Source organism: Solanum stenotomum, chromosome 12 (assembly GCF_019186545.1).
Source record: "Solanum stenotomum isolate F172 chromosome 12, ASM1918654v1, whole genome shotgun sequence".
In the NCBI taxonomy this organism is placed as follows: Eukaryota; Viridiplantae; Streptophyta; class Magnoliopsida; order Solanales; family Solanaceae; genus Solanum; species Solanum stenotomum.
In genome coordinates, this window is record NC_064293.1 from 42,845,261 (window position 1) to 42,856,037 (window position 10,777).

At 33.4% G+C, this 10,777-nt stretch overlaps 1 protein-coding gene across 1 annotated transcript; it reads left to right on the forward strand.

Annotated features, from left to right (window-relative positions):
* The first annotated feature begins 8,531 nt into the window (after nucleotides 1-8,531).
* Nucleotides 8,532-10,757, forward strand: LOC125847862 (scarecrow-like protein 15). Its single transcript, XM_049527576.1, has one exon. The coding sequence runs from the start codon at nucleotides 8,804-8,806 to the stop codon at nucleotides 10,436-10,438; it is 1,635 nt and encodes a 544-aa protein (XP_049383533.1). The 5' UTR covers nucleotides 8,532-8,803; the 3' UTR covers nucleotides 10,439-10,757.
* Nucleotides 10,758-10,777: the final 20 nt, after the last annotated feature.

The following is a 10,777-nucleotide window of genomic DNA, read 5'->3' on the forward strand; positions in this document are numbered from 1 at the left end:
TTAATTAAGAAACATTCTTTGTTTTTGAAAGTTAAGTTAATTAATCATAATTTGAAGCAAAATTGAAATATACGAAATTAATTTAAATTTTTAAAAACTATACGATCAATATTTAAAGTCAAAGTTCTTTTCATATGAATACAATGAAGGATACTGGATATAATTGGGAAAATTATGCGGTTAAACAAATTTATACTACTTAATTACTCATCATAGTTATAATTTGCTATAATTATCACTCACGACTAACATTATACATTAATTACGCGGGCTGACTTTGAGTTTGTATAATTTGTCACGTTTGTATATGTATAATTCACCAAAATATACAAATACATATGTATAATATACAATTATCTAACCTATATACATATACAATTCACCTCTCTCCCACTCTCTGCCCTCTCTCGCTCGCCTCTCTCCTCCCTCTCCCAATCTCTCTTGCCATATATACAAATGCATATGTATAATATACAATTATCTAATCTATATACATATACAATTCACCTTTCTCCCACTCTTTGCCCCCTCTCTCTCCCAGTCTCGCTTGCCTCTCTCCTCCATATAACATGTAGCTACGAATTGTAATTATCAAACTATAGCTATGGAGAGTAATTAGGCAATTTTTGAGTGGCTATATGTGAAAGTTCCCCAATATAAAACTGTTCATGACCATCATTGGTTAGGCCTAATCTCCTTAGTAACTGGAAGTGGGCCTCAAATTTCCTTGTCCATCCATCCATCCACAAGGTCCGGGTCTAAATTGTGGAGAGGCCCAATTTTCATAATTTACACATTTATGTGTATTGATAAAAAGTAATAAATGGGCCATTTACTTTTTAGCCCATTGACTTAATCAACTTTTGCTATATAGGCCCTTATAAAATCACCAATAAGCCTACCTAGCTCGTACCAACATATTTAGTCTTTCATAGTTTTTTGTTTACTATGTACAGTAATAAAAAGGGAAAACCATAGGATTAATCAAGAAGGTGTAACTCTTCTAAATTAATAAAAAGTTGTTACAATTATCATCTCTTGTAAGCATCATGAGATAAATAAAATTAATATAGGTTACACATTTTATACGTGAATTTCTAGGTATATGCCTTCATGACTGTTTAATTTTATTTCTATGAACTTTGGGTCCACATTGTCAAATTTTTCTAAGCCCCTTAGATGCAAGAGTGGAAAAACAAAAATAAACATTGAGACATGTGAAACGTGGGAAGCCAGAGTAAGGCTAGCTATATGATAGAAAAAGTTGATGAATCTATAGAGGGTATTTTGCAAAGTGAAATCGACGTATCCTAATAATTCATTTAAATATAGAATAGGACCACCATTCATATATGTTTTTGCCTTTCACCTTTTTGTTTAGCTATATTAATCACATACAAGATACCCTATCGATCACACTTTATATCTCCACCACCACCCCTTCCTCATCCGCGCAATCGACAAATTATTTAATTAAATTGTTGAATTGTGTGAAACGAGTCACCAAAAAATTTATATTATTAGAGTTGTGATACATTTTGATGTATTAATTTATTTTAGGTTTTCAATATGTATGTCTTTATATGAGGAGATGATTTTATTTTAGGGATTAGACATGAAGAATATTTTGTTGACGAGTACTAACAGAGAGATTCATTTTTTGGGAATTTGTCTATTCTTTTTTCTTGCATTTCGATTATTTCATTAGGTACCTCTTTAAGAAATCACCTAGTGGTATTTTTTTAAAGCTAAATTATGAATTTTGATATCCCATAGTATTCCCTGGTTTCATTAACCTGACTAGACCACACCTATGTGTGTCTATTCAGAGGCACCAACTACAACATCATATCTAACATATTTGACATGTGTAATTCTACAAATTAAATTTAACAAAGGTATAGTATACACATGCAAATTTGATTCCTACCTTAAGAGATAGAAATATTTTTCTAATAAATCCTTAGATCAAATAAAATCAGTTTGAGAAAAAAAAAAAAAAAAAAAAGAATAAATCAAGACACCACTTAATAATTTGAACTTTTAAAATTTTTAGTCGTAAGCTTATTATTAAAATCCAATATTTATTGAGATTTCAATAATTTTTTATCTACATCATATCGAAAGTGAGGAACTCATAGCCAAAAGGCTACATTCGTCTCTCGCTCTTTTCACTAGTGAGCTTAATATTTGGAGATAGAACAATTTTGTTGATTTATTTTATTTTAGTTTACAACAAACTTTATATTATATCCTAAAAAATAAGAAGGAAAAAAGTGTTTATTTTTTTTTGACAAGTCATAAAAGCATGGGTGGATGATCTCCACAAGTAGTGTGTTTAGTGGCATTTATTTTAGGGAGAGTTGTATGTCCAAAATGGCGGTATGACACATCTTTTTCTTTGATTGAATTGTATTAATCACAACACAGAATCTCAACCCATCTTTTTCTTTTGTATCTTTGAAGCTTCTTCTACCTTTTCCACCGCGATATGTCCCATCTACTCACGAACCTTAACTCCTAAGTACTTGACTTTTTTCTTTATATTTTGGAACTACTATTCATTTCTCCTTTCTTTATTTTCTTAAAATCACGTTTATATATGAAAATGTTTTGTTATACTATCATTAATTTTTCTTTCTTTTATCATATTTATCAATCAAGCAACGGTAAAATCAGAATTTTCACTAAAAGAATGAAATATAAGAAACATACGAAAAAAAGTCAAAATAATTTAATAACTATTATATATACCTATGATAATAATTTTGACATATATGTATGTACCATAATTTCCGGATAAAAAAGCCAAACCCCTTGCACCTCTCTAGGTTGTGATTTACCTTTTTCGATACGAAAACACCTATTTCGTTCTAAAATATTTTTGACTTTTTATTTTTCGAGAGTTAAATTACGCTATAACATTGACTGATGTTTTAAGATGTATTTTTTCAACATATTGATATAAGTAAAATTGTAATTTATCATACTTTTTGTGCAATATTTAACATATTAAATTAATTTAATCTAATTTATCTTCAAAAACTGCTCAAATTGACTTTCGAGAAACAAAAAGTAACAACTATAAATAGTGTATAAACCACAACATAGATAAAAACAAGATTAACTAATTTATTCTCAATTCTTTAAATTCTCGATCCTTATATTTTACGATGAGAGTGAATAACTATGGCCGGCCATCATAGTTATCACTTTATCATAATTTAAGAGTCGTTTTCAAACTTAAGTGAGAATATTTCTCTCATGAGTACTTCCCGTGACGTCATTAGAGAAAATTATACGTGAAAAAGTTGGTTTGATTTTCGTTATATTCGAAAAGATGGACAAATTAATGGGAGATGCTTTGCATGATTGAATGAGATGTTACAGTAGTTTCACTATCAATACTTTGTTAATCCTTATATTAACATCTCCTATTCAAAAAAATTAATAAAAAGAATAACAAAGTGATGCTAAATAATGCAAAGTTGAACCCTCATCCCCACTTGTAACAAATATGAGGTTGCCTAATTGTCTAAGTGCTATCCCCTTTGCCATATAGAAAATTTTTGTTTTTTTCGTTTCGATAGCACTAGCACTTTCCCTATTATTTGCTTTACGTGCTTATTTTTCTTTTATTTGAAACAGTGTATCTACCTTCATTTAATAGAAATAGGAGGGGCAGTCAAAAACACAATTTTTTTCTTTCAAAATAAATCGCTGCTGCCCCAACAGCGATTTCGTCCAAATAATTTTCTTTTTATCAATTTTTTTTGCCTAACATCACTGTCCCTGCAGCGTTTTTCTAAAAAAAAAAAAAAATTTGAAAATTAAAAGTTATTGTATTCAAATTGCTGCTATTTTTTTTTGAATAACTGCCTTTGGAAAATGAATTTCCTGCGGCATATGTATGGTTAAATGATTTTTTTAAAAAGAATTCCGTAAAATCGCTGCCTGGCAATTTTATTTTTTTTTTCAAGAAAATCACTGCTTTGAATTTAAAAAATATATTTTTTTTTTGATAAAAATGCTGCTATAGCAGCGATTTTAATTTTTTTTTTTTGAGAAAAATGCTGCAGGGCAGCAATGTTAAGGAAAAAAGAAAAAAAAAATTGGATGAAATCTCTGATGGGGCAGTGATTTTTTTTTTAACGGAGTAACGCGTCAATTTTGTCAGAAGAAAATCGCTCCATCAGGAGAGATTTTTCCCTTTTGGTTGATAAAAATTTAATATGTTTATGTTTTTTGAAAGAAAAAAGTTATTATTTTGGCTCCGAACTCGTAGAAATAAGTCTACATACACACCATTTGAACTTCTTGAAGCATGAATGTCAACAAATAATATTATATTAATTTAAGAAAATGTCCTTCGGGATGGCTTAGTTGATTTGGAGGGTGGTTATCCACACGAATAATCTGGGACCGATTTCCCCCTCAATGCCTTTTGAGTCGAGTACTTGCCAAGTGCAATTTACATCCTTGTGTAGTTTATACGGAGACATCAAGAATTTACGTGTCCCGTATTATTGTTATCCTTTTATCAATTCTATCACTTAGCTTCATTCAGTCTTGTGTAAATTGATTTTGTGTTTTGTCCCCTCATTTTCCCCTCCCCCACCACCTACCAAGAAAAAGAAAGAGAAAAAAAACACTTCAACTTTAAAGACCCTTTCCCCCACCAATTGAGGCATATTATTTGCTGTAAAATGGTGACACCCACTATCTATGGTGCTAGCTTAGTTTTGTACATACCCAAACATACAAAAGAAAATAAAGCTTCACAAATTAAAGTTCATATATAGAGTATGATATGTCTTCCGATAAAATTATACTGTAGTAATTAATAAACTAGCTAGGTCTATAACTTAAATTTAACAAGTTCAAACTTTAATATTCAAATGATTGTTTATGAAATTTTACATATATATTTGTATAATCTATACCGAAAATAATACTTAGTATATTTTACTAACTCTCTAGATCCACCTCCATCAGCAACAGAAAGAAGATAACACAAAAACACAAAAGCTAGGATTTGACTCCATTGTTGGTCATGTATAGAACTCATGTCCGGACAAGTTGAACTTTTTAATTTGCTATAATCACTTGGAAGAAACAAATAGCATAAGTCTACACCATATGCCTCCAAATTAATTTTTTTAGAGAAAAACAAAATAGGCATTTTTTCAAAAAAATAATTAAGGTTTAATGTTATGGGCCCCTTGATCTTTAACAATCATAAAGCTGAAGAAAGTCATGAAATATAACTTTAATTTGCTATAAAATGAACTTTGCTATGTTAGCATTTATGTAAAAGCGATAATGATTTGTACAAAAAGATTAGCATAAAAATCTTGAATGATTACACCTTCATTGTATTGGATACTACTTTTAATAAGAGCGTTCAGACTATACCATATTTTTAAATAACTAAAAGTCGTGACCAGAGAGGAAAGAAATATTTATTAATGACTAAAATAGAGCTTGATTAAGACTTGACAACTTTCTATAATACTATTAAAATGCAACATATCAACTTGATTTAGAAACGAGTGCGTTGTAATCTCCTTAATTAATCTCAATATCATATCATGTTGACGTTTTTAATTGTAGAAAACAGTAGAAAGGTCATTTCAAAAGTTAATAAAGAAGCTTTTTTCATTCTTTCTTTATTTCTTTTTAGTATGCTAGAATACTTTTTTTTTTCCCAATAAGTTATTTGTAGGCATGAAGAAGAGTGTTGAAGCAATATAAAATTGACTCCCTGTAATTTACTAGGTCACTAATTCAAGTCGTAAAATCATGGTTCATGATAAACGAGACCTAGACGTGCATGGACAAAAGATTATCTATCTAGTCTAATACGGAATGAAAGAATTGGTCAATTATGAGTGCACTATCACCCATTAACCAACAGAAGAATATATTCTCTTCATCTTCCTCTTTCTCTTCCTCCACCCAACGCGTACCCTACGCGCATCCTTTATTCACTAGTAGCATACTATCATGCATATACATTTCAGACAAAAAGGAGTCTAGTGGGCCCAATAATGGGCTCACTTGTTGTAGGGCCCAATAATGTGGGCCTTTTTAGTGTTGGAAATATTTTTTACTTTATGAGGGTCTGCATTTGTTTAGTTAGGCCCGATTTGATCCGATCAGATCCAACGGTGACTTTTTGGACTAAGATGCTTGTTGTCAAGAAGGATCATCGGACGATCCATATGCGATCTCCAGAATCAAGGCTCGTGGATTCGAATAAATTATTGATTAATGTAATGAATTATTTGGGTAAACTTTGTATTATATTATACTATAGTATTTGGTATGGGTAAATAAATAGGGACCCATCACTTTGCTTCATTGCTCAGCCCTTCTATTGTCTTTTGCTTCTTTTTGTGGACTTTCTTTCTGTGGGGCCTTCTACTTTTTTTTCTTTAGAGCTGTGGGCTATTATGCAACTTTAACAGCCCAAAAGACCACCACTTTCTGTCATTTTCATTCACCCCTAATTTCAACTTTTAAACAAGAGAGTTTTGAGTTTTACTTATGTCCGTTAATTGTATAATACTAGTAAAATATTTTATAATAATTGATGATTGTTTGTTGGTTGAAGTTGTAGGTAACTAACTCTATCACAGAATACAAGACAATAGTTAAAACTGTCTGACTTTGGCTTGGTAAATATCTGATTTGCTTTAGTTCGGAAAAGAAATAGTAATTGATAGTTAAGGTGTGTATTTCGATAAATAATTGGTGATAGTTTAAAGATTGAATACTTTAGGTGTGTTTTTTTTACGGTTAACTCTTTAAAAACACACATACATTTCTTATGGTCTTTCTTACTGGGAGTTGTAATTACCAATTGCACATCATGTTGGATCTGCCATGTTACTATCAAATAGGGTTTTCATACCAGAGCTAGCTTGAACTCGAAATTTTTGTCGAGCTACAGGCTTCTTTTATAAGGCAAAGTACGAGAGGGAACTTGACTACTGATTCCATTTCAATCCAAATTACTACCACAAGAAAGACATTAATTTACAGACGTCAAACGAATCGCAGCTTTAAAAGCAACTAATTTACGTACGTATATTGAGAAGTAAAATTAAATTTGTATACTCACTACTTTCTAGCAGCTCCCACTTAACGTCTATGAACGGAGGAGGATATATATGACAAGTCTTCGGACTCGAAATTTTGGAAAAAACATGAGTAACTACTCTCTCCTTGTATCTTTATTTGTCCACTATACTATTTTTAAATGTCCAACAAATAAAATCAATTGAATTATTTTACCATTTTATGTCTATTCTACCCGAACTATTAAATACTATTCATTTTTAAACATTCCGATCATGACTTATATTTAAAAGGATGATTTAGTAAAATTAGCCCTATTATTTATTGCTTCTTAATCTATGTGTCAAGTTAATAATGGACAACTATTGTTGGACATAGAAAGTATTTATTTGATGATCTAATACTCCTAATTAATCTGACTTTCATTCGAATCACACGCGTTCGGAAATTGTCATAGCTAAGTAAGCGCACTTGCATTTTAATTTATATTTTAGCTTCATTTTTAAAACATGAGAGTCAAGAATATTATGTTCAACTTTTGAAAATACTACTCCACGCACTGCCTAATATACAAGTATATACGTACTGTTAACAAAGCATCAGGGCATAATTAATTTGACATGCATTGCACATACTCTATTTTGCAATAACGTCGAAGCTTCACGCGAGGATCTTCAACTAATAAGCAATTATAAGATCGTGCAAGTTAAATATATCTAATTTTTGGTGTAGTTTGGATATTGATTCTTCAAGTTCATTAAAATTTATCTATTTAAAAAGTACACAAAACTTACTACTTATAGGTCAACATAATTAAATTTTTTAAATATCATAAAATGAAAAGGATAGGTTACTATTATTTTTTTAGAACTTTACAAACTTGTTAATATTTTTCAAAAGGAACTAACAGTAAAGGTACAATGAAAAAAATTAGAACTACTTTTATCTTAATTTTGTCAACTGACAAGTATTTTGAGATAACTATTATTTCTAATAAGATGGAGCATACAAACAATAACGTCAATCCAGTGAAATCCGATTAAGTAGGGTTTGAGTCTTTACCTCAAAAAGATAGAGAGGTTGTTTCCTATAGATCCCTCGGATAAAGTGTATCAAACTCATGAAGAAGCATAGAAATACATAAGAAAGAAGAGTAACATCATCATAATTATATTTGGCATGCTAATCAGCAATTTGGCATTGGAAGTTTGGACACCATAAAGTGTTAGGAAAAGTATAGAAAAGCCTTTTTTTTTCCCCTTTACTTTGTTTCTTTGTGGTACATAATTATAATACTTCACCTTCACGACTCTTATCCTACAAAAAGCTAATTAAAATCAATCACTTCATGCTCGTGTCTTGCATGTTCCAACTATCCCTACATTACTATATATCCATGCATCTCCCATATAATATAATGCACCCCCACCCCCACCCCCACCCCCATCCCTGCCCCGCCCCTTAAACTAAAGCCTGTTCCATGCATGCAATTAGCCCCCCCACGCACGCAAAGATAAAAAGCCAACAATCATTCATCTCCCCAAAAAGCTACCCTCCATTTCCCCCCCAAAGTTTTCAGAGCCATTCAACAGCTCTTCTATTAAAGCACACTAAAACGCCTCACGCCAATACACAAAAAAAACACTTTCTTGTTAGTTTCATATACTCTTTTTGAGACTTTGGATACGGTTAACAACAATTCTCTACTTTTTACAGAGAAATGAAAGTGCCCTTTTCCACTAATGACAACGTAAGTTCTAAGCCATTGATTAGCAGCAACAATAATCTCCGGAACAACGTTACTTTTCCGGCCGCTACCAACGGCTCTAATTTGTGCTACGAACCTAAATCAGTCCTCGAGCTCCGTCGTAGCCCAAGCCCTATAGTCGATAAGCAGATTATAACAACGAATCCTGATTTGTCTGCTCTTTGTGGCGGCGGTGAAGATCCTCTTCAATTAGGAGATCATGTTCTGACTAACTTTGAAGATTGGGATTCTTTGATGAGAGAACTTGGCTTGCACGACGATTCTGCTTCGCTATCAAAAACTAATCCTCAACTCAGTCTCACCCAGAGCGAGTCGCTGACTCAGTTCCATAATCTCTCCGAGTTTTCAGCTGACTCCACTCAGTTTGCTAATCCTGATTTTTCTTTCTCCGAGAGTCCTTTTCCTCAGCAGTTCCCGGCAGTCAATCAGGGAAGTTTCATCAACGCCCTTGATCTCTCCGGTGATATCCACCAGAATTGGAACGTAGGATTTGATTACGTGGATGAACTCATCCGTTTTGCTGAGTGTTTCGAAACCAACGCTTTTCAACTCGCACATGTGATACTGGCACGGCTCAATCAACGGCTCAGATCCGCCGCCGGAAAACCTCTCCAACGAGCTGCCTTTTACTTCAAAGAAGCACTTCAAGCCCAGCTCGCCGGATCAGCTCGGCAAACTCGTCCTTCGAGTTCCTCTGACGTGATTCAAACTATTAAATCTTACAAAATATTCTCAAATATTTCTCCGATCCCTATGTTCTCTAGCTTCACGGCGAATCAGGCCGTGCTTGAGGCAGTTGACGGCTCGATGCTAGTCCACGTCATCGATTTCGACATCGGACTTGGTGGTCACTGGGCTTCCTTCATGAAAGAGTTAGCCGATAAAGCCGAGTGCCGTAAAGCCAACGCGCCGGTTCTTCGAATTACGGCTCTAGTTCCTGAAGAATACGCTGTGGAATCAAGGTTAATTAGAGAAAATTTAACCCAATTTGCTCGTGAACTCAATATCGGTTTCGAAATTGATTTTGTTCTAATTCGCACATTCGAATTGTTATCCTTCAAAGCGATAAAGTTCATGGAGGGAGAGAAGACAGCGGTGCTTTTATCTCCCGCTATCTTCCGACGGGTCGGGTCAGGGTTTGTCAACGACCTCCGTCGTATATCCCCTAACGTGGTGGTACACGTGGACAGCGAAGGACTTATGGGTTACGGTGCGATGTCTTTCCGGCAGACAGTGATCGACGGGCTGGAATTTTGCTCTACACTACTGGAATCACTGGAGGCAGCAAATATCGGTGGTGGAAATTGCGGGGATTGGATGAGGAAAATAGAGAATTTCGTGCTGTTCCCTAAGATAGTTGATGTGATCGGAGCAGTAGGGCGGCGTGGAGGTGGAGGATCGTGGAAGGATGCGATGATGGGTGCCGGATTTCGGCCGGTGGGATTAAGCCAGTTTGCGGATTTTCAAGCAGATTGTTTATTGGGTAGGGTACAGGTAAGAGGATTCCACGTGGCAAAGAGACAAGCAGAGATGTTGCTTTGCTGGCATGATAGGGCCCTGGTAGCCACGTCAGCTTGGAGGTGTTAATAATAATAATAATAAAACTAACCCTAAACTATAGTTTTAATTTAATAATAGCAGTGATTTGGATCTTTAGCTGTATGGTTTCAGTTTTAGGGGTTGGGTTTAGCATATATAACAATAGATTAAGAAAAAAAAAAACTCAAAAGAAAGTTGCATGGTCTTTTTTTTTCTTTATCCAATTGTATTGGTAACTATCTATCTTTTGTAATTTTGTAGCTTAATTTGGAGTCTTTAAGGTTGATGTCTCCCATTAGTGGATAATTGCAATTTGTAACTCATTCACTATTTAATTTGAAAGGATACATAGCCATTTTCAGTTCAACTATGAACTACTAAACGAGT

Excerpts from the sequence above, each read along its gene's own strand:
- LOC125847862 (XM_049527576.1), top strand. The coding sequence starts at position 8,804 with ATGAAAGTGCCCTTTTCCACTAATGACAACGTAAGTTCTAAGCCATTG.